Below are 25,520 nucleotides of genomic sequence, written 5' to 3'. Positions count from 1 at the left end.
TCTCACTGAATTTCTGCTAACCTTTTTTTAAAAACAGCTTTATGGTGGTATAATTCATGTATAGTAAACTGCACATATTTAAAGTGTACGATGTGATAAGTTTTGACATATGTGAAATCCCTCTTTTAGGATTTTTCTTATGTTTTTCTCATGCTTAGACTGGGGTTATGGATTTTGGAGTGCGAGACCAATGAAGTAACATGCCATTTTCATCACATATCAAGGATACATACTAACAACAAGACTTTTCACTGTTTATATTGACTTTGATCACTTGGCTAAGATAATATTTGTCAGGTTCTGCATTGTAAAGTACTCTCCCCACCCCTCCTTCCATATTGTCCTCTTTGGAAGGAAGTCACTATGAGCCCACACTTAAGGAGCAGGGATTATGCTCCATTGCCTTGAGGAGGGTAGTGTCTACATAAATTATTTGAAATTCTTCTGCATGGGATATTTGTCTCTTCTCCCCCATTTATTTATTTATTCAATCGTTTGTTTGTATGTCTTCATGGAGATTTATTTTATACTTTGAGTTAAAATCCAGTACTACTTCATTTATACCTTAGGTTATAACCTACTACTACTTCAAATTGTTCTAGCTTTGGCCGTTTGGGGCTCTTTCAGATGGTTCCTACATCCCTCCCTTTAATATATCACCATAAAAGTTTTAGTTTATTTAGTACTTCTGTACTTTCTGACACTATAAGATGCTCCAGTCTTATTTTGTATATTACCTGCTTCAGTCCTAGAATCAGCCATTTCTCTAAGGAGCCCTGATTTCTTTTATTGGAGAATGGTATTAGAAACCAAGATCTGGGCACTGGGTATGCTCTTTGCTACTGGGATGTCATTGTTTTTAGGCCCTCTCAGCTGACAAAGTAAGGAAATATATGTGTGTACCTTAAGTGGTGTATATATACACATCTGTAAATGTTATATAACTGTCTCTACTGTATTCAGCTAAACGTGAATTCATATTAGTATTTCTAGCTCTAACCCATTACTACATGGATCATTCTAGCCTCCTTCTCTTGCTTATCTGTAAACTTCCACTCCACCAGTGAGAAACTTGGCACCTACGGTCTACCACCCATTTACTTGTTTAATTCCAGTATGCATGTTTAGTAGTATCAGATTTGTAGCCCAAAATTCCCCCATGGGAAACAACTTTATTAACTAGAGTATGGTGGTTACATATAGTATCTTTTACCTTTAATTTTACATGGTCAGTCTTTTTAATGTTAGCATTTTTTGTGGCAGTTTATGTAGCTGGAATCCTTAGAAGAGGACATTCTGCCCAGTCCACTGGTTATTTTTTAACTCTGTAGCCCTTTCTACTTCAGGCCTTATGTAGGCCAGGTCATTTCTGCTTTTGAATCTTTTTATCTCTTTCTTCACTAAAGTGTTGGATGCCATAAAAGAGGGATGTGCTGCTTTGATCTAGCTGAGAAAGTAGTCTTCCCATATTTGAAGTCCCCTGCCACAGGTGGTCCCTAAGCCCCTCTGGTCTGAATGCCCATTACTTTTCACTGGTCTGAATAACTGACAGTCGTCCTGTTTCCCAGGCTCCAGCCATATTTCCATTCTTGGCGCTTCTGCCCCAACCCCTTCCTTTTAGCCTCACGTAGCCGGCTGCCTCCTGCCCTTGACATGTCCCTCTTGCCCAGAGTCATAGCTCTGGGCCTTCACAGATACCCAGGAACCAGGTAGTATATGTGCCTGTGGCATTGAAAGGCAGTTGCGAAGGCAGTATTTAATTTCCTTTTTATTAGTCTCTGACCCAGCCCTACTAGACTGTAAGCTTCGTGAAGACCATCTGTAGGCATGTTTACTACATGCTTCAGCACCCAGCAGAGTGCTAGGCCTTGGGCCTGATAAATATTTGTGAAATGATGGATGTCTGAGGTTTCATTCACTTGTCCTCTTTTTACTTCTTTGAGTTCTTTTCAAACCACCTTAATCCTCCTTTATTTAATTCCATGTGTTTTGGTAAAGGTCTCTTTGAGAAGAGAATACTTTTCTGATGCCTATTCCTATTCTAACTGAAAGTATTAAAAAAATTTAACCAACTATGGCAGGACTTGGACTATATTTTCTGGTTCCTTCTATCCTCAAGAATTGCTTTTGATTAAATTAACAGCTTCTATGTTCTGTGCTGTTTGACTATCTCAACTATATAGATCTTGAATCCATGTAAGAGTACTTGATGCTGAGGCCTGCTTCTTTCAGTTGTTTAGTTTGGCTTCTGGCACAAAACTGGTCTGAGGTGCTGCCTTTAACTTAACCACTAGGGTTTTGCTGAGCAGGGGCAAACTGTTGGGACTCATATGTTCCCCGTAGTACAGTACAGCTGATCAGAGCCTTTTTTGCCTTGCAGGAATCGATAGCAGGTACAATGAAGGCTGCAGAGAGCTGGCAAATTATCTCCTGTTTGGTTTGTACAATCAGAATACCAGTGATTTTGAGAAAACAGGGTTTTCTGAAGAAGTTCTAGATGGTAAGTATATATTGGTGAACTCTGTGTGAGAGAGGAGTAAGTGATATAGTACTTTGGATTCTTATTTCATGGCCTTTTTATGGAAAAATATGATCAAATTTAAAATAGCCTGAAGATCCAGTAAATTTTTGCTTTTTTTATTAATGAAAAACGACATTTCTTCTTTGCTGATATGTTAAGTAATATGCTCTGTAGGTTACCTGCTGGATTATAAGAGACTGGTGACAAGTAGTTTTCAGAGTGTTTACTAGATAAATCGGTTTTAGAGGGAAAAAGTAAACATCAGTGTTTGGCTTTATATCTTCTTGGCAAGGTACTAGTTTTCCTCTGAATTTTCCATTGCCTCTACATGCTGGGAGGTTCATATTATGTGCCGTTGTCCTATGAAAGCACTTTCAGCTGTGATTCAAGGATAAGCCTGCAGGCTACTCCTGCAAGGAGGACTTCATGTGGATCTTCAGCTTAGGAACAAAGGCTCTTTATCCTGCTCTGTCTTTGGGAATTGTTTTCTGTGAGCTGTAATTTATGACGATGCCTGTGACTACAATGCAGACTTTCTGCCTACATTCCCCTTTCCTTGGCTCTGAGACACTCACCCTGTGTTCATGCTGCTATGGGGTGATGCCCAGGAGCTATCTCTGATATCACATACTTAGCATTATGACTTGTCTGCCAGGTGGATCAGGAGACACAGGAATAGACAAGTCAAAATGGATGAGAGACAGCTCTTGTGAAGCAGCTGGGGGATGCGTGAAAGCAAACATCCGATGTTGAAATAATCTTGCTGTGGACCTAGTACAGTGGTTTTCAACTGGGGGCAGTTTTATCCCCCAGGGGACATTTGGCAATATCTGAAGACATTTTTGATTGTCACAACTGGGCAGAGTGGGTAGAGGCCAGAGATGCTGCTAAACATCCTACAGCGCGTACACAGGACAGCTCCCCACAACAAAGAATGATCTGGTCTAAACTGTCAGTAGTGCTGAAGGTGAAGAACCCTGGCCTAGTGTATGTGAAAATTCTTCTGTAGTAAAGTCCTTAATAGTATCTATCCTTATAGATTGGTGAAAGATTTTCTTTTTATTAGGAAGTGCAGAAAGCAGGGTGAAATTATTCCTTCTGTTAATTTTTTTTCAATTCAAATTTAGTTGCAGATTTTGATTTTAAAAAATGCTTTCTTACACTGTAAAACATATACTGGCTTGGAAAGAATTCATCTTGGCAGCTCATTTAGACAGTTACAAAAAGGCAGATACTTGTATCAACCACACATTTCACTGCAGTCAAGGTTGCTAAGGACATTGCAGTACTGAAATTAAGGAAGTAGTTTAAATCCTCAGAGGTGCTCCTTTTTGCTTATCTTTGTCTTTATCCTGTCACCTAGCACAACGAGTGCTTATAAAGTGAGCATTTTCTTCCAAATTAATAAATTCATTTTTTAAATCCAAGTAGCTAGAAAGCTGAGTTCACCAGATTTATCTTCTACATTACAATCCCTAATTATCTGAGAGAAAAAGAGGCAAACACGAAGGATTTATTTTAAAAAGAAACTTTTAAAATAGTTTACGTACTCTTATGCTTTCTTCTTTTACCTGACTGTGTACTCTGTTAAAATTTATTTGTAGTGATGACGTCAGTCTTGTGAGATCCTGAGCATGCTTCATTAGGTTTAGTAGCTGTTGCATTATTTCTTTTACTGGATCCTAATTCTTTGCGGTATGTTACGCATTAGTATAGAGTACAGTCTATACAGGAAGCCCTCAGTGACATCAAACTCTCACTACTGAGCAGGTGACCTACAGATGATTCAGGGTGGGTCTCCCAGCAGAATGAGACGGGGCTTCTTTCCCATCCCTTGCTACCTTTTAACTCCAGCACTTAGCTGAGAGTCAGCAGTGAAGAGCCTGCTCCATACTGTGTTGCCTAGAACACCTAGGGTCTGACTAGGTGTGGAGCTCAGAGTGGCTTAAAAGGCCACCATCATGGAGCTTTATTTCATGAGGCCACCCAGCTGTGCAGTCAGCTGAGATCAGTATTCACTGGGCTTATGTTTTTGTAGATTATGGTCTGTCACGATGTGTTACTGTGCTGGCACTGCCCTAAGCCTGCTGCCTCAGTTGCTTCCTGCCCCCACGCTCCTCTCTCACTTCCAGCCATCTCCTCTAGCCCCTTCCCTAGTGTCATCTTGTTAGAAAGAGGCCTAATGACTCTGGTTTCTGAGGAGCCGTAGAATGGAGCCTCTGCTTTTCTTCTGGAAGTGTGACTGCTTTCTTTCTCAGTGTTCAAATTGTTTTAATATTCCTGCCCCGTTCCATGGCTTGTTTGTTAGTTTACTCGGTTTTATTTGCACCTTTGGGATTGCTTTATTTATTTGACCCACCAACATCGATGGTTATTCCCTAAATCTGTGAGCTGCTGATCACTTGCCTCTACTTCCTTCCTCCCAGCCTTTCCTGTGTACAGAGTTTACATCTGTATACAGTAACCCTTCCCAGGTTGCAAGGAAAGGGGTATCCTCGGGCCCACGATTTGCCTTGAGCCAGATGAGCCAGCAGCCAAGAGCTTTATACACTGATGTCTGCAGGAGAACCAGTCACTGGCCATATTTGGTGCTGTTTCCTGCCTCAGTGGCTTTTACCTGTAGAGTTTTCAATTACTATCTATCTCCACAGCGAAGTACACAGTTGAGTTTGGTACAACAAATTTTGCTTTGTTGAACTTTGTGAAACACCCTGAAGGCTGTTCTTTTGACTTATTCTACCATAACCAGAGGGCCACAGTAGTGGAAGCATAGCATGGGGATGAGGAAATGCTTGCTGTCCACACTTGAGTGTTCTGCAGTCACTTTGAAGCACATTGCCTAATTAAAGAATTTTCAGTTTAGAGTTTTGTTACATTGTTTCTGTAGTTTTAATGGTTTTACTGATTATGTGGGCAGAAGATGTCTAAAGGAAATGCTTTTGACAATCGTGTTTTAATTTTGTTTTTCTTACAGATGTGATTATATTGATTAAATCAGATAGTGTCCATCTGTACTGTAATCCTATAAATTATCGCTATCTTTTACCCTATGTGGCACATTGGAGAAATCTGCATTTCCACTGCATGACTGAAAATGAGGTGAGAAGAAACGATAAAATAGGCGCTTAGAGACACTCTAAGGATATTCGTTCAGGAAAATGTATTGATAGAATGGGAACAGGAGGTCCTTAAAGAAATCAAATTGGGGAGTTCCCTGGTGGTCCAGTGGTTAGGACTCCAAGCTTCCGCTGCAGGGGGCATGGGTTTGATCCCTGGTTGTGGAACTAAGATCCCGCATGCCACGCGACATGGCCCCCCCCCCAAAAATTGTGAAATGTGGTTACACAAAAAAGGTTATTTGCTTTAGTGGAACTTTTCATATTTCATTATGAGGCTACCCTAGCAATAAATTATATGCCTGAAAGAGACAAAAAGGACTATTAAAATTGGGACCTAATAGTGGGCTTGTGAACCTGCCTTCCTGCCCTGCTTCTTTATCCCCAGCCTGGGTCCATTCTCTCGGGCCTAGGAACTGCCCCAGGAGAATTTGATAAGCTCTGTGACATTTCCATGTTTGGATTTCTTGGTATTTGTTTCTATTTCCCTTTAGACCCTTTTCAAAGATTTGGCTAGAAATCAAATTGGGACTTAAGATTTAGGATTTTGTGGAAATTGTGACCCAATGTAGGTCCAGAACCCTTCTTTCCATATGAGCATTTAGGGGACTTTTGAGGACAAGTTTTATCTCTTGCATTTAGGTCTCTGATCCATTTTGAGTTGATTTTTGTGTGTGGTGTAAGGTAAGGGAATGACGTGTTTCTGACCAGCAAACACTGAAAGTTGCCTTTAAAAATACCCTCTTGATGGGAATTCCCTAGCGTTCCAGTGGTTAGGACTCTGTGCTTTTACTGCCAAGGAAGTGGGTTCAGTCCCTGGTCAGGGAACTAAGATCCCGCAAGCCACGCAATGCGGCCAAGCAAAACAAAACAAAACAAAAACAAACAAGAAAACCCTCTTGGGACATGTGGGACAACTAATAAAAATGCACAGAAAATATGGGATTTTGTATGATGTCTCATTAGAGCCTGTTTCCGTTCTATTTCCTTCTTTAGTATGAAGATGAGGAAGCTGCAGAAGAATTTAAAATTGCCAGTTTTGTGGACATGGTTCGAGACTGTAGTAGAATTGGCATTCCTTACAGCTCCCAAGGTGTGTATCTGACAGTCAGCCATTTTAGAACCTTGCTGGGATGGTGTGTGAATCGAATGTCCTTACTTCTCCTTTCAGTGGAGGCATTCAGGTGGGAAACCTGTTGATCTGTTTTCGCTAAAGGCAGAGAGGATCAAGCAGAATGAAATTTCGGAACTTTCCTATGCAAGCTTGTGTTCATAACCGAAGTTTCTGCAGCAACACAGCATGCTACCAGCAGCAGTCGGAAGAACTGATAAGGGATTTACCATAGTTGCCATCTATGCTATACCACTTATTATACTTGAAGTGTGGATGTGGGGCCTCTTGCTAATAAGAAATAGTAATTTGGGTAGCTGTTAAAAATATGCTGACAGTGAGACTCAAAAATAACTTGTAGGGGACTTCCCTGGTGGTCCAGTGGTTAAGACTCTGTGCTTCCAGTGCAGGGGGCACGGGTTCGATCCCTGGTCTTGGAACCAAGATCCCACATGCCAACACGGCATGGCCGAAAAAAAAAGTGTGAAAACAGAGGGAAAAAATCAACAAGCTTAGCAGTGCTTGTATCTTATTTATAAAACAAAACAAAACAAAAAAAAACCTTTGCACATTGAAGCTTGTTGTTATAAGAAAAGAAAAATTTTGATTTGGTAATTTTCCCTTGAGGAAATTGGTTAGCTGTGTTTCTTAAGGGAAAGGAGCCAAGTTTTGGTCTGTTAATAAATATATCCACTTAGTGATACAAGTCAGATGTAGTAGGTCACTATTTATTTATTTATTTACCTACTTAATTACTTACTTAGGAAACCAGAATGTGAAAAAATACTGTAGAGAAATCTGAATTTTTGTAACTTGTTTGTGTATCTGTTTCAGTTTTATTTTGCTTGATGAGGCTGTGGTGAACTTGTGAGAAATGATGTCTAATGACCACATTAGATCAGGTTTAGACTGCTATATCCAGGACGGTATTTGATACATGTTGTACTTGATTCCTCTAGGTCACTTGCAGATATTTGATATGTTTGTAGTGGAGAAATGGCCAATTGTACAGGCCTTTGCACTTGAGGGCATTGGAGGGGATGGATTTTTTACCATGAAATACGAGGTACGTATGAAAAGCAGTGTGCCTGGTTTTTGTCTACCACTGGGCTGTTTTTATGAAGGCCCACAATGTGGGTGTATAACACTCTGAAAAGCTGGCAGTGACTCCAAAGGGCATGGAGCAAGTTAAAAGACTTGAAATGGGGCCTCCCTGGTGGCGCAGTGGTTGAGAGTCCGCCTGCCGATGCAGGGGATACGGGTTCGTGCCCCGGTCTGGGAGGATCCCATATGCCGCGGAGCGGCTGGGCCCGTGAGCCATGGCCGCTGGGCCTGCGCATCTGGAGCCTGTGCTCCGCAACGGGAGAGGCCACAACAGTGAGAGGCCCGCGTACCACAAAAAAAAAAAAAAAAAAAAAAAAAGACTTGAAATGGAAAATAGTTGCTATTTAAGGCTAGTCCCCAAACTGAGCTCCTGTGCCCTTTATTCTTGGAGTTCCTCTCTGTCCTCCTTCCTCTCCTTTCCCCGTTCTAAGTTCACTGTAGCACCCTAGGCTGACTCCTCTTATAGCTTTTATCGTCCGATGTCACCCACATTTGTCACACCCACTCACCCATTCACCCACCCCTGATCTCTGGATTAGAAGCTCCTTGAGAACAAAACCATTCTTCTTCTTTATAGCTCAGAAGTTCGTATAATTTAACTGTTCAAGAGCAATGAAAAGAGCAATGAGAATTTTGTATAAGTACTGTCTACTAGAGGAATAAAAGGGTTAGATTTTATGGTAAGAACAGTATCTTTTATTTCAGTATTCTTTGCATCTAGAAGATGACCAATAAATATTTGTTAAGTGAATTAATGAATGAGACTGGGAGAGGGGATCATCCAGGGTACATATTAGGGAGGATGACCTGGTATCTACATGCCTCCATAGGATCCGCACTGAAATGACCTGCCCCCAGTACAGGAAACCAGGGAGAGGGAACATTGACATGCTAGAAATGGGGACATACTCTTAGGGATAGAAGTAAGTGAGACCTTTGGAAGCAAGGCCCAGGGCTAATTCCTACCCCCTTCCGAGAAGTAGCAGTGTCCCTAAGAGATGTTTGGAGGCTCACCTGGCAAACCCTGTAATGTAGAGGAACGTGGGCTGTAGGGATGAAGAGACACACACCACATCAGCCCTACTTTTCTTGCTCCAAACCAGTTTTCTCACATTGACCACAGGTAGCAGAACATCAACAAGGCTGTGGGAGCTGCCCCTGATAGCACCTAATGCCCTCTAATTTAGAAGAAGAGGGGCTTGAAAGGAGGCAAGCCATAAGAGGTAGAGAGGAAACTTAAAATTTTTAGTGATAATGGTAATGTTTATTTTTAATTAATTGTATAAACTAGGCATTTATACTGTCTTGTATACGCCAGGCATTTTGCATGAATTAACTTTAATTCTTAAAATAACCCTCTGAAGTAGGTACTATTACCATCCCTATTTTATGGAAAGTTTAAATGAATCTCCCAAAGTCACAGAGCTAGTAGCCTGTGAGTGGCAGGGCCCAGTCAAGAGAGTCTGGCTTCAGAGCCTGTGCTCCTAACCCCTGGGCTGCCACTAGATTAGCATTAGAAAGCAGTGCACTAGGAGGCTGTACAATTCATGCAGCTCAAATGGGTCAGGCCTCTGGCTTCTGCCTTAAGGTGCATCACACCATGAAGTCAAATCCAGGTAATGTAGATTTTTCCTGTAGGATGGTGTTTTTAGGGGATGGGATGGGCAGTGAGGAGGAAACAGCACACATCATATTGTAAGAGTTATCACTATAAGTCTTCTCTCAGGATCCCTTTCTTCAGATCCTGCCCTTCTCTGTAGCCACTAATTTTCATTCTCTCAGATACTTTCCTTTCATCTCCATCTCATTTCCCTTGACCTCACTTCTCTTCCTTACCCTGTCCTTCCTGGTCGTTTAAAGTATGGAGCAGTTTGGCCTCCTGATCAGCTCTGCCATTATACTGTACTTCTCTCTGATTCACATATTAAAGGCCTCATAACTGCCTGAGCCAGAAAAGTTCTTGCCTCCTATGAAAGCTAGGAGGAGAACTACAGATACTTACAACTTAATTTTTCAAATTTCTTCTTTATTACATGCTCATACCCAGAAGAAAATCCTTAATTCAGAGGATGTTTTCATCCCTGATGTGTTAGGTGCCAGCATGAGAAAGGAAGCCAGACCCACATAGCATTTACTTGGTATTTAGGCTGAGCCAAACTAAGTTATGGATATAGGGAACTCTTTCTTCCTGGAAGCAGTACAGGGAAGTTCCTCTGCTAGGGCTTTCCCTGCCTCCAACTTCCTTCTTCTTACTCTCCAGCTGCTGGAACTGTATGACCTGGTAATGTCAATTTACATTAACCAGCTCCCCAAGGGGAGGATTCTAAAATAATCCTCTGAATAATGAGAATAACTATAAACATTCACCTTTTTATGGACAAACGTAAGATTTTTGTACTGAAAGGTGGGATAAACCCTATGAAAAAATTCAGAAGGTAAGAGACCATAGCATATTAGATGCAGGGATACATCAACATGTTTTTAAAAAATATTTTCTCCAGGAAATAAAATAAAAATTGAGAAAAATATCTCTTTGTACTTTTTAAGAATGCAGTTTGTAAAAAGAGAAATAGATATGGTAGGTTGAGCAAGCAGAATTAAAAAGGGAGATGGATGACATGAGGAAATATTGTTATGTCTCAAAATTCATTAGTAGAATTAAGATTTGAATTTCAAAATAGAAATCAGGGAGATTGGCCAAATGGCAGAGTAGAAAGACCCACCTCCTCTCACAAGCACAGCAAAATCAGAATTATTTTCAGAGCAACCATCAATGAAAAAAGACCACAACCTTTCAGAAAAGACCTCTACAACTAAAGACATAAGGAACGAACCACAACAAGACAGGTAGGAAGGGCAGACTTGCGATACAGTCAGGTCCTTTTCCCCCAGGTGGGTGACCCACAACTGGAGGATAATTACAGCAGTGAGAGTTCTGAGCCCCACATCGGGCTCCCCAGCCTGGGGGCCCTGCGCTGGGAAAATGAGCTCCCAGAACATTTGACTTTTAAAGCCAGCAGGGCTTAATATCAGGAGTCCCACAGGACTGGGGGAAACAGAGACTTCATTCTTAAAGGGCGTGCACAAAATATCACACGCCCTGCGACTCAGGGCGAAAGCAGTAATTTGATAGGACCCCGGGCCAGACTTACCTGCTGATCTCGGGGAGTCTCCCAGAGAGGTAAGAGGCAACTGCAGCTCACCCTGGGGACATAGACGCTGATGGCAGCCATTCCTTGGGAGCTCCCTTGTATCACGTGGACACTGATGCTAGGGGTCACCATTGTGGAATCCTCCCTTTAGCTCATTAGCACCAAGACCTGGCTTCAGTAGCCTGTAGGGGCCAGTGCTGGGATGCCTCAGGCCAAACTAACTAGGCAGGGGAACAGCCCCACCCATCAGCAGGTAGGCTGCCTGAAGACTTCCTGAACCCACAGCTGCCTCTAGACATGGCCCTGCCCACCAGAGGCTCAGGACCCAGCTCCACCTACCCGTGGGAAGGCACCAGTCCCAGAATCCTCTGGGCCCCAGCCCTGCCCTCCAGGAAGCCTGCTTCGGCCTTTGAACCAGTCTCACCAACCAGGGGGCAGACACCAGCTGCAAGAAAACCAGACTCCCACAGCCTGTGAATGCAGCCTGCCCAAAGCAGGCCAGACCCTGCCCTGAGACCACTTTGGCCCTGGCCTCCTGTCCACTATCAGCCAAATACAAGCTTCAGGACACCCTGGACCGCAAACCCAACTGTGTCAGGACACCCCCCCACACACACACACACACCAGTGATCTCTGACACCAGCTCTGGGATCCCTAGGCCTAGAAACCAGACTCCAGGACCCAGGTCTGCCTGCCGGTAGTCTGGTACTAACTCCAGGACCTGGCTTCACCCACCTGTCGACAGGCAACAACCCTGGAGTCTTCTGGACCCTGACTCTACCTACCAGTGAGCCAGCACTAGTCCTGGGACTCCCTGAGGTTTTCCAGCCCCACCAACCAGCAGCCAGCAGCCTCTGCACAAGGCAGGGCCTGGCAACCAACTGGACCAGGCGCCAACAAAGCCTACCACATCACCCAAATAGCCCGCTACAAAAGAAGGACCCACACAGCCCTCATGGGAGAACCCCTAGAGCATATAGCATGGGTGACGAGGGAGGTGCACTGCCAGGATGCATAGGATGTCTCCTACAGAAGACCACTTCTCCAAAGTCGGGAAACATAATTAACCTACCAGATAAATAAAAATACAAACAGCAACTTAGGCAAAATGAGGTGACAGAGGAACATGTTCCAGTCAAAGGAATTAGATAAAACCCCAGAAGATGAATTAAGTGAAGTGAAAAAGGCAGTCTTCCCAAGCTAGAGTGCAGGGTAGTGATCATAAAGATGATCAAAGAATGTGGGTGGGGCTTCCCTGGTGGCTCAGTGGTTAAGAATCCTCCTGCCAACGCAGGGGACACGGGTTCGATCCCTGGTCCAGGAAGATCCCACATGCCGCGGAGCATCCAAGCCTGTGGGCCACAACTACTGAGCCTGTGCTCTAGAGCCCGCGAGCCACAACTACTGAAGCCCGCGTGCCACAACTGCTGAAGCCCGCGCACCTAGAGGCCGTGCTCCTCAACAAGAGAAGCCACCGCAATGAGAAGCCTGCACACCGCAACGAAGAGTAGCCCCCACTCGCCACAACTAAAGAAAGCCCGCGTGCGGCAACGAAGACCCAACACAGCTAAAAAAACAAATTAAAAAAAAAAAAGAATGTGGGTGCAGAATGGATGCACAGAGCGAGAAATTAGAAGTTTTTAACAAAGAGTTAGAAAATATAAAGAACAGCCAGAGATGAAGAATACAATAACGGAAATGAAAAATACTTTAGAAGGAATCATCAGTATATTAAATGATACAGAAGAATGAATCAGTGAGCTGGAAGACAAAGTAGTGGAAATCACTGATGCTGAACAGAAAAAAGAATGAAATGAGGACAGTTTAAGAGACCTCTGGGACAACATCAAGCACACTAATACTTGCATTATAGGGGTCTTAGAAGGAGAAGAGAGAAAGGTGCTAAGAACATACTTGAAGACATAATAGCTGAAAACTTCCCTAACCTGGAATAGGTTACCGTTATCCACATCCAGGAAATGCAGAGTCCCATACAGGATTAACCCAAAGAGGAACACACCAAGACACATGATAATTAAAATGGCAAAAATTAAAGAGAGAATATTAAAAGTGGCAAGACAAAAGGAACAAATAGCATACAAGGGAACTCCCATAAGGCGGTGAGCTGATTTTTCAGCAGAAACTCTGCAGGCCAGAAGGGGGTGCCATGATAAATTTAAAGTGACAAAAGGGAAAAACCTACAAGCACAAATGCACTACTCGGTAAGGCTCTCATGCCTATTTGTTGGTGAGAGCAAAAGCTTTATAGACGAGCAAAAGCTTTATAGACAAGCAAAAGCTAAAAGAGTTCACCACCAAACCAGCTTTACAACCAATGTTAAAGGAACTTCTCTAGGTGAAAAAGAAAAGGCCACAACTAGAAACATGAAAATTATGAAATGAAAAAGCTCATCAGTAAAGGAAAACATACAGTAAAGATAGGAAATCATTCATGCACAAACCTAGTAGAAAGGTGAAAAGACAAAAGTAGTAAAATCCACAATATCTACAGATACACACAATAAGCACTTAAGGGATACACAGAAGAATTAGATGTAAAATGTGGTGGTGTTTTGCCGAAAGCCTGCTTTCTGTTTTAAGGTTTGTTGGATTTCCTGGCAAAATAACCACTTGTTTCACACAAATAAACAGCTTTAATCCTTTAATGAAAGATGATTTAGCTTAATTTTAATATACAATCATTAGAAGGAAAGGAATAAGAATATTAGAGAAACATAACACAGTATATATATGTCACAGAATTGGGCCGACACCTACTTCCAGATCCAAACAGCAGCTGGGAAGTCCTGAGTAACACCAGTCTGGAGCTCCAGTTGGGAAGAGTCCCAGGCGGTGTGTCCACCCCATGGGTGAGACTTCAGATCAGAGTTCCAGGGGCTTCCATTTGTAATTCCAGGCCACAAACTGATATCAGTTTGCGTGCCAAAATGCAGCTCTGGATTTACTTTAGCAATGCTGTTTGTTTCACCATGTGGGTCACAAGATTTTCCAGACCCCAGGGGACTGGCCAGGTCCCCGGGGCTCAAGAAGTTCCAAGACCCACTCCCTTTCTTATTGTGAGTGCTGCTTGCCTTGCTAGCAGCATTGTTAGGTGTGCAAGCAAGTGTGCAGTCCAGGCTGGGTCACGGGTCAGTCAGAGGCCTGCTTCTGCATCTGAAGCCTGAGCAAGACTACTTTATTAATTTTCCCAACAGATATCAAAAACAGTCATAGTGAGGGGAGGAGAGTACAAACTGTGGGATTGTTCAAATGCATTTGAAATTAAGAGATCAACAACTTTAAGCAATCAAGTATGTATATAGATTGCTATATAAAAACCTCATGGTAACCACAAACCGAAAGTCTGTAATAGATATACAGACTATAAGAAAAATCCAAACATAACACTAAAGATAGTCACCAAGTCACAAGAGAACAAAAGAAGAAAAAGGGGGAAAAAGACCTACAAAAGCAACCCCAAAACAACAAAATGGCAATAAGAACATACATATCAATAATTACCTTAAATGTAAATGGGCTGACTGCTCCAATCAGAAGACACAGAGTAGCTGAATGGATACAAAAACAAGAGCTTTGTATATGCTGACTACAAGAGGCTTCACTTCAGGTCTAAAGACACACACAGACTGAAAGTGAGGGGATGGATGAAGGTATTCCATGCAAATGGAAATTAACAGAAAGCCAGGGTAGCAGGTAGCAATACTTATATCAGACTTATATAGACCCTAAAATAAAGGCTGTTATAAGAGATGAAGAAGGACACTACATAATAATCAAGGAATCAATCTGAGGAGAAGATAAAACAATTATAAATATATACACACCCAACATAGGAGCACCTAAATACATAAAGCAAATATTAATGGACATAAAGGGAGAAATCAATAGTAACACAATAATAGTAGAGGACTTTAACACCCTGCTTACATCAATGGACAGATCATCCAGACAGAAAATCAATAAGGAAGCACTGGCCTTAAATGACACATTAGACCAAATAGACTTAATTGATATAGAGCATTCCATCCAAAAGCAGCAGAATACACTTTCTTTTCAAGTGCCCATGGAACATTCTCCAGGATAGGTCACATACTAGGCCACAAAAAAAGCCTTGGTAAATTTAAGAAAATTGAAATCATATCAAGCATTTTTTCCAACCACAACACTGACTAGAAACCAACTACAAGGAAAAAAACTGCAAAAACCACAAAACACATGGAGAGTTAACAATATGCTACTAAACAACGAATGGATCACTGAAGAAATCAAAAAGGAAATTAAAAATTACCTAGAGACAAATGAAAGTGAAAACATGATGATCCAAAACCTATGGGACACAGCAAAAGCAGTTCTAAGGGGGAAGTTTGTAGCGATAAAAGCTTACCTCAGGAAACAAGAAAAATCTCAAATAAACAACCTAACCTTACACCTAAAGGAGCTAGAGAAAGAGGAACAAACAAAACCCAAAGTTAGTGGAAGGAAAAAAGTCATAAAGATGGCAGAAATAAATGAAATAGAGATTTTTAAAAAACTAGAAAAGATAGATGAAACTAAAAGCTGGTTCTCTGAAAAGATAAAATTGATGAGTCTTTAGCCAGACTCATCAAGAAAAAAGGGAGAGGGCCCAAATCAATAATAGCAGAAATGAAAAAGGAGAAGTTACAGCTGACACCACAGGAATACAAAGGATCATAAGAGACCACTACGAGCAACTATACATCAATAAAATGGACAAACTAGAAGAAATGGACCAATTCTTAAAAAGGTACAATCTCCCAAGACTGAACCAGGAAGAAATAAAAAATATGAACAGACCAATTACCAGTACTAAAATTGAATAAAAAACAAACAAAAAACAAAACAAAAACACTTCCAGAAAACAATAGTCCAGGACCAGATGTCTTTACAGGTGAGTTCTACCAAACATTTAGAAAAGAATTAACACCTGTCCTTCTGAAACTATTCCAGAAAATTGCAGAGAAGGAACACTTCCAAAATCATTCTTTGAGGCCAACATCACCTGATACCAAAACCAGACTAAGATATCATAAAAAAAGAAAATAACAGGCCAGTATCACTGATGAGCATAGATGCAAAAATCGTCAACAAAATCATCAACTGAATCCAACAGCACATTAAAAGGATCATACATCATGATCAAGTGGGATCTATCGATGGAAATTTTCAGTATCTGCACATCAATCAGTGTGATACGTCACATTAACAAGTTGAAGACTAAAAACCATATGATCATCTTAACAGATGCAGAAAAGGCAAAATTCAATACCCATTTATGATTAAAAACCCTCCAAAAAGTGGGCATAGAGGGAGCATACCTCAACATAATAAAAGCCATTTATGACAAAAAAGGAATCCAAATTGGAAAGGAAGAAGTAAAGCTTTCACTGTTTGCGGATGACATAATACTATACATAGAAAATCCTAAAGACACTACCAGAACGCTGCTAGAGCTCATCAATGAATTTGGTGAAGTTGCAGGTTACAAAATTAATATACAGAAATCTGTTGCATTTCTATACACTAACAATGAACTATCACAAAGAGAAATTAAGGAAACAATCCCATCTACCATTGCATCAAAAAGAATAAAATACCTAGGAATAAATCTGCCTAAAGAGGTAAAAGACCTATTCTCAGAAAACTGTACGACACTGATGAAAGAAATTAAGGATGACACAAATGGAAAGATATATACCGTGGTCTTGGATTGGAAGAAGTAATATTGTTAAAATGACCATACTACCCGAGGCAGTCTACAGATTCGGTTCAATCCCTATCAAAATGCCAATGGCATTTTTCATGGAACTAGAGCAAATAATTTTAAAATGTGTATGGAAACACAAAAGACCCCAAAGAGCCAAAACAGTCTTGAGAAAGAAGAACAGAGCTGGAGGAATCGCAGTCCCTGACTTCAGACTATACTACAAAGCTGCAGTAATAACAGCAGTATGGTACTGGCACACAGACACATAGATCAATGGAACAGAATAGAGAGCCCAGCAATAAACCCATGCACTTATGGTCAATTAATCTACAACAAAAGAGGCAAGAATATACAATGGGGAGAAGACAGTCTCCAATAAGTGGTGCTGGGAAAACTAGACAGCTACATGTAAAAGAATGAAATTAGAACATAGTCTAACACCATATACAAAAATAAACTCAAAGTGGATCAAAGACCTAAGTGTAAGGCTGGAAACCATAAAACCCCTAGAGGAAAACCTAGGCAGAACACTCTGACATAAATTGTAGCAATAGTTTTTTGGATCTGCCTCCTAATGCAAATAAAAAACAAATTAAAAATAAGTCAGACCTGATTAAACTTAAAAGCTTTCACACAGCAAAGGAAACCATCAACAAAATGAAGACAGCCTACTGAATGGGAGAAGATATTTGCAAGTGATACAACTGATAAGAATTAATATCCAGAATATATAAAAAGCTCATACAACTCCACATCCAAAAAAAAAAACAACCCAATCAAAAAATGGGCAGAAGTCCTAAACAGACATTTCTCCAAAGAAGACATACAGATGGCCAACAGGCATGTGAAAAGATGCTCAACATCGCTATCATCAGGGAAATGCAACTCAAAACCACAATGAGATATCACCTCACATTTGTCAGAATGACTGTCATCAAAAAGAACACAAATAAATGTTGGTAAGGATGTGGAGAAAAGGGAACCCATCATACACTGTTGGTGGAAATGTAACTTGGTTGAGCCACTGTGGAAAACAGTACGGAGGTTCCTCAAAAAACTAAAAATATAACTATCTTATATCCCAGCAATTCCATTCCTGCGTATACATTTGAAAAAAAAACCCCAAACTCTAACTCAACAAGATACATGCACCCCAGTGTTCACAGCAACATTATTTACAGTTGCCAATACATGGAAGCAACCTAAGTGTTCATCAGTAGATGAATGGATAAAGAAGATATGATGTATATATATACAGTGGGATACTGCTCAGCCATAAAAAAAGAATGAAAACTTGCCATTTGCAACAACATGGATGGATTTGGGTGGTATGCTAAGTGAAATAAGTCAGAGAAAGACAAATATATCATTTTATGTGGAATCTAAAAAATACAACAAACTAGTGAATAAAATGAAAAAGAAATAGACTCACAGATATAAAGAACTAACTAGTTACCAGTGGGGAGAGGGAAGTGGGGAGGAGCAATATTAGGGGTAGGGTAATAAGAGGTACTTATGTATAAAATAAGCTACAAGGATATATTGTACAGCACAGGGAATATAGCCAACATTTTATAATAGCTATAAACGCAGTATAAGCTTTAAAAATTGTGAATCACTATATTGTACACTTGTAACTTACATGATTTTGCACATCAACTGTACTTCAATATAAATAAATAAATTTTAAAAATAGAAATCAATTCAGTACCTCAAAAATCTAATCAGTTGACATACCTGTAAACCTGTTCCACAGTACAGAGGTAGGAGCCAAATAGGTTAAATCAGTGAGGAAGGTAATAAAATGGAGGATAGAGGATGGAAATTGGTGATATCAAAAATGAATTAATTGAAGGTTATGTAGGAGTCTGTGTCGTCCTCCCCACCTCCCAAGTGATAAACAACCAGACATTTACCAACTGCCACCTCCACACTAGGAAAAACAAGGAACAAGGTGAGTGGATGGGTGGGGTTTCTCTATAGAAACTGAAAAATAAAACAAAGAGAACTCATTGGGTAGTGTAGCTTTTGATGGCTGAGAGTAAAGCTCTCTACCTACACTTTTACACTTAGAATATGAGGGAGTAGAGATCCTATAATAACTGCCTCCTGCCTGTCTACTCTCCCTATAAAACTTCCTGGTAGTTGACAAGCTCTGCTGAGAGCAGAAAGCTTCCAATCAGCCTTTTCATTTGAAAATATAAACAGGCAGTGAAGCTCACCACACATTTGATTAAATACCTGTAACTTGAAAGAAAAAGATCGAGATTGTTTTAAAACTCTGATTGATTAAGACCAAAGATGATTTATGATATAGAGGAAAAGTTAAGATACAAAACTCTCCTTAGGATGCCCAGAGAAATGTAAGATTTGGTGACTTATTAGAATAAGTGTTATTTTGTGGTAAATGAATATAAGGAAAATATGAGCTCTGGAAAATGATAATTGATAAAATTAACAGAGAAGTTGGAAGGTACAGTTAGGAAAATCTCAAAATATAAAAGTTTAGAAATAAAAGAGGTAGAAAATATGAGAAAAAACTTTAAAGTCATAGAGAACTTATCCATAAGGTTTGGTAGCCATTAAGTAGGAGTTCTAGAAAAATAGAGCAGAGATATCAGAAGGGAGGAAATTAAAAAAAAAAAAAGTAAACATTTCCAGTGATAAAGAGAAAGAAAAGCTTTTAGCAAGCATCAATGAAAGTAGAAAAACCTTAAATCTGTCTCTGTCTTTTTTGAACACTGAGGATTAAAGAATATCATAAAAAGGAGAAAAAATAAGTCTTACGCAATAAGACAACAGAAACTTGATTTCTCTCCTTCCCCAACCAAAACAAACATTAAACAAAACATGTGAGGCAATGACTTTCAAGACACTAGACATCAGGCAATGAGGAATAGTGATTCCCTTGAGTGAGAGAAATAAACAAGGTGAGCCCCACAAATGTCCTAGCTTACTACAGTTGACCCTTAAACAGCAGGAGTTTGAACTGCATAGGTCCACTTATATGCAGATTTTTTTCAGTAGTAAATACTATAATACTACACGATCCACAGTTGGTGGAATCCATGGATGCAGAATTGCATTTACAGAGGGCTGACTATAAGTTACACATGGATTTTTGACTGCACAGAGGGTCAGTTCCCCAAACCCCCTTATTCAAGGGTCAACTGTACTTTGAGAAAATTTCCAGGCCATGGCACAGGAAGGGGATACCCAGGTAGATCCCAGTGCACTTCCTGAGCTGAGTAGATGCAGCTGAGAGTCTGGTGAGACCAAGACGGCTAGAGTACTAAAGAGGAAATATTTGCTCCAAAACGGAACTCCCAAGATCTGCCAAGATTCCTCTTTCTCCCCACCCCCACATCCCAAGTATTCAACGGACTATTGATCTATGTGTTCATGTGTGATGTAACTACTGAAGGTGGAGGAAGGAAAAAATATCTGAAAGTATTCCAGAACAGTGCCTGATGCATGCTCAGAGCTGGGAATAGTACCTGTTCCCACCAGTTTGACTCGAAAAATGCATAATTCACAGGGGGCATTGGATAGAGTCCTCAGGAGGGTTTTGTCTCCTGTGGGGAATAATCAGCCCTTGTCTGAGCACCGCTCTGGACCCTCCTAACAATTTATAAAAGCAAGGACTGAAAGGATCAAACTGTTTCCAAGTAACTGCATTCCAGAACAAATCACAAGAATATTTATAGGAATACAAAAATATCTAGCACCCAACAAGGTAAAATTCACACTGTCTGGCATCCAAAGATTATCAGTTTACAAAGAAGTGGGAATACATGACTGATAATAAGGTAATCAGTCCATCAAAATTGACCTAACATTGACAGAAATGTTAGAATTAGCAGACAAGGACATTAAAAGTTATTCTCACTGTTCCATATGTTCAAGAAGCTAGAGGAAAGACTGAGCGTGTTGAACAGAAACAGAAAATATAAAAAAGACTCAGATTGAACTTCTAGAAGTGAAAATTGCAATATCTAAGGTGAAAAAATATACTGGATGGCAGTAACATTAAATTAGACTCTGCCAAAGAAAAGATTGAATTTGAAGCCATAGCAGTAGAAACTATCCAAGATGAAGCACAGAGAGACTAAAGAATACAGAAGAATGGAAAGAGCATCACTGATTGCCAAATTAGTCGTAAGGAGAGAATAAAGACATTTTAAAACTAAAAAAAATTTCCTCCCATTAATCTTTTCTTAGAAAGCTGTTGGAGGATGTTCTCCAGCAAACAACCAAGGAACAGGAGACAAATTAAGCCATGGAATCAGATCCATCACGTGAGAGCACCAGGATGATAGCAAAGAGAAGTCTCATAGTGAAAGTTGCAGTTGCACAGCAAGCTTACATAACAGGCATACCAGAATGAAGCAAGAAGAAAAAGAAATGATAGATTATCTGATATCTTAAAGCCAGTGGTTCTCAATTGGGGTGATTTTCCTGTCCCTTCCTCCCCATCCCCCCAAGTCACTTGGCAATATTTGGACATGCTTTTGATTTGCCTGGACCGGGGCTGGGGGGTGGGTTGTAGGCATCTAGTGAGTACAGGCCAGGGATTTTGCACAAGGCAATGCACAGGGCAGCCCCTCACAACAAAGGAATAACTGGCCAAAATGACAGTAGTGTTGCTATTGAGAAACCCTAGTGTAAGTGTACTAGCAAATGAAGTGGGAAAGGTAGAAAAAATTTTAGGATTGAGTTTTTAAATTATACAAGTGAAAAGAATGAAGCTGTTGGTAGCTCTTGGAAAAACAAAATTTAAGAAAGCAAATATGAGTATGGTATGCACTTGGCCTGCAGTAAATTTTATATATATATTATATATATATATTTATATATATTATATATATATCCTTAATATTATAAACAATAACTACTGGTATAACCAAAAAAGTCATATTATGATATTAGATAATGTTAAGGTGTATATGTGAGAAAACGTATGAGAATGGGGATAGGCGTAGCAGAGCTACATCTTGGCCATAAGTCAGTATTTAATTTCTAAATTGATAAATCAAGAAATAGTGATAGAAGCTTATATCAAAATATGGAGGTAATTACCAAAAAGAAAATGTTAAAAGACTTCAAAGTGGTTGCCTCTGAGGATTAAGACTAGTGGAGGTTTGTGAAAGGTTGGAGTAGGGATTAAAATTTTTTTATTACAAACCTTTAGGACTAGTATTTGATTTTTAAAACTATAGGAATGTATTATTTTAATTAAAATTTTACTCTAAACAAAGAATATTTTTGTGTGTATATGTATATAAATATATATATGCCCATCATTGAAGATATTCAAAAGATATACCAAAGTCTCTGAACACATAGTTTCCTTGAATGGGACACCTTTATTAATATGTATAGGTTCTAATATAATATAAAATTTTTATTTATTATTCTAATCACGGAGTTTTCACCAAGATAGTCCTTTCTAAATGTCAGGAAATAATTCTGATCATCCTAATGATACTGACTCAGTTATTTCAATGTTTTTCCCCTTGTGTTGCAGTTGCAGGATGTGAGTTTGAATCTATGGAATGTCTACAGCAAGATGGATCCTATGTCTCTGGAGAGTTTGCTTTCAGAAGTAAGGAGCCATACTGTATTTAACTTATAAATACTACAACCAGCTCAATTATCCACTAATGGTATTTAACTTGTAGAAACGCAGGATATATTTTAGTTTGCTTTAGTCAAAGAATCGAACAGTTTCTTCCCCAATTATTATCTTGAACTTCTTGGGGGGTGGAAGGGGACCTGGAAAAGAGACACTACCTCTTCCACTCTGAGGAAACCTCACCTGAGATGAGACCAAGGCTGCCTGTCTGGTCCAAGATTTAGGTTTTCACCTAAAGACATTCTTTCCATTGGGCTGGACTTTAGAAAAACAATAAAGAGGGTGTCTTTTTGCACTCTTTCTCTGGCATGAAAAGATTAAAAAGTTGGTGTATGCCTTAAAGGAATCAAGGATTAGACAGGGGTTGGCAACGTTTTTCTGTAAAGGGGTAGACAGTAACATTTTAGGCCTTGTGGGCCCTGTGTCTCTGTTCGAACTACTCAGCAATGTCATTATAGACAATGCTTTAACGAATGAGTGTGTCTGGGTTCCAAGGAAACTTTATTTATAAAAATATATGGCCTGCCGGCAGGCCATAACTCACTAACTCCTAGATTAAAGGGTCAGGCATTAATTTTTCATCTGAACTTTGAAGAAAAAATTCACAGTGGGCAGAGCAATTTGCAATGAGGAGCAACAAACAAAACTAAGGTATAGGTACTTTGTTTAAACAGCTCAGTAGTGTCTCTCAGGGGTCATGGATGGATATGCATGGAAAAAGAACAGCTTGGGGCTTCCCTGGTGGTGCAGTGGTTGAGAGTCTGCCTGCCGATGCAGGGGACACGGGTTCGTGCCCCGGTCTGGGAAGATCCCACATGCCGCGGAGCGGCTGGGCCCGTGAGCCATGGCCGCTGAGCTTGTGCGTCTGGAGCCTGTGCTCCGCAATGGGAGAGGCCGCGGCAGTGAAAGGCCCGCATACCGCAAAAAAAAAAAAAGCTTGTATGTAGCCTTTTAATGAAATGAGCTGTGAAATCAAGACCCAACAAAAATAATTCAAAAAATGAAGACTGCACATCAGTCTCACAAATATTAATGCCTATACTTTAAGTAAAATGGTAGCAAACAGTATCATATTAAAAGAACATTCATTCTGTGATGAAGCAGAGTTTATTAAGGGCTTAATATTTAGTTTAATATCAGGAAATCTATTCATGTATCACTACTGATTTTTCTCCTTGGAACCATTTATGATAACTCCATAGATGCTGAAAAGGCATTTGATGAAATTGAACATCCATTCTGTTAAACATTTCTAATAAAATAAGAATATAAAAGAAAATTAAAACCTGAACTTTTTGTTCTTTAAAAGGCCTAATCATCATCATCAATCCATGGCTTGCCTAATTATGGGAAAAAGTGAAAATGCAAAAATTACAACATTAAGAGTGTAAGAATGATGGTAATTCCCTGGCGGTCTAGTGGCTAGGACTCCGTGCTTCCACTGCTGAGGGCCCGGGTTCAATCCCTGGTCGGGGAACTAAGATCCCACAAGCTGCGTGGCATGGCCACAAAAAAAGGAAAAAAGAGTGTAAGAATGTTAAATAAAATTTAACCACAGGGCTTCCCTGGTGGCGCAGTGGTTGAGAATCCGCCTGCCGATGCAGGGGACACGGGTTCGTGCCCCGGTCTGGGAAGATCCCACATGCCACAGAGCGGCCAGGCCCGTGAGCCATGGCTGCTGAGCCTGTGCGTCCGGAGCCTGTGCTCCGCAGTGGGAGAGGCCACAACAGTGAGAGGCCCGCGTACCACAAAAAACAAAAAAAACAAAACAAACAAACAAAATTTAACCACAGACAAATAAGAGAGATAAGTAGTTTAGGAGTTTCTGCATAGTATCTGGGACCCATGCCCCACTTGCATGCAGTGCCCTGAATGTGAGGACGCTTCAGGTCACACATGGAAGCTAGATATAGCATTGTAGTTTTGAGAACATCACAAGCATCTCTGGAGTCAGTGGAATGGGACCACTCAGGATAGCATCTTTAATTACACCGAGAACAGCAGTGACATCATGCAACTGAAGAAGCAATAGCGGTAATCATCATGGGCTGTAGACCAGGCCATTTCCTGGTTTTCTGACTTCCAGTGAGCTTGGTATTCTTAGGTGATACCATGAAGGAGTAGAAAGGAAGCCCTTTTAATGTCTGATAGTGGACTTCCCATCTAACAGCAAGAGTGAGGAGGACTCAGGGCCAGATTTAATTTTATTTAGAAAGAATAAAGTAAGGTGATATTTCTTATTCCAAAATATGATTGAGCACATTTATACCCACTACACTATGGAGAGCTCTTAAAATTGATAAGAAAAATACAACAGTGGGGAACTGGGAGACAACCGGAATTTGCTGTTCACAAAATAAGAAATAAAAATGACCATGGTTTTCCACTCCCAGTTAGGGATATAGAAAGTCAAAAGAGACCATTATTCTCACCCTAATAACCAAAACAATCTGAATATGCAACAGAATAATAGTGTAAAATCATTAGAGAGCTGAAGATGCAAGGAAACCTCAAAGAACTCTATTTCTAAAAAAGTAGGGCCCTTCATAGGACACTGTTCTCATTTCCAGTGGAGCAGCAGGAGGAAGAGAAATCTATCACAGACAGGGATAAGTAAAAATCAGTTGACCTTTTAAAGAGCTTTTAATGGCTGTATGTGAGTGAGTGAGCACCTACCCCTCAACTCTAAACCATAGGTCTTCACAAGTGCTCAGGGTAGTCCACCAAAGACTAGGCACCAGGTAGGAGCACTGAGAACCATCCCCCCTGAGGTACTTGACACTCAACTATAACCTGGATTAGCGCAGGAGAGCTGAGAGCAGCCATTTGGAGGCATTCCAGGTCTTTACAGAGTATAAGCAGCTGCCCTCTTAAGGCTGGGTGCAAGGCAGCAAGACAAGGATCTCTCTACACAGACAGAGCCAAGGGGACTAGAGGGCAAAGAGAACTTAGCCACCCAGAAAAGTGGTAGCCAGCTTGTAAAGCAGGGAGAGATTGTCCATGATTCTGCAAGCTGGTGGCTCAGCTATAAAATGCAAAGAGATTTCCAGAATCTTGTCCCAGTGCTCTGAGCAAAATCTTTATCAAAGTTCACACCCCACCCTTGAAATACTTGAATTTAGTGATGAAGTAAA

General features: G+C 40.5%; 1 protein-coding gene across 3 annotated transcripts in view; it reads left to right on the top strand.

Moving 5' to 3' along the window:
- The window catches only part of DNAAF9 (dynein axonemal assembly factor 9), a 150,671-nt gene that overhangs the window by 26,725 nt on the left and 98,426 nt on the right, over positions 1-25,520 (top strand). For all 3 annotated transcript variants that reach the window (XM_081257891.1, XM_081257890.1, XM_081257889.1), the window contains exons 3-7: positions 2,381-2,500; positions 5,496-5,620; positions 6,634-6,730; positions 7,708-7,814; positions 22,279-22,356. In XM_081257891.1, coding sequence (XP_081114017.1) covers positions 2,381-2,500; positions 5,496-5,620; positions 6,634-6,730; positions 7,708-7,814; positions 22,279-22,356 — 527 coding nt within the window. The remainder of the gene's footprint in view (positions 1-2,380; positions 2,501-5,495; positions 5,621-6,633; positions 6,731-7,707; positions 7,815-22,278; positions 22,357-25,520) is intronic.

This window comes from Mesoplodon bidens (assembly GCF_964165515.1).
Source record: "Mesoplodon bidens genome assembly, chromosome: 15".
NCBI lineage: Eukaryota > Metazoa > Chordata > Mammalia > Artiodactyla > Ziphiidae > Mesoplodon > Mesoplodon bidens.
This window is presented reverse-complemented; position numbering and strand designations above follow the sequence as displayed.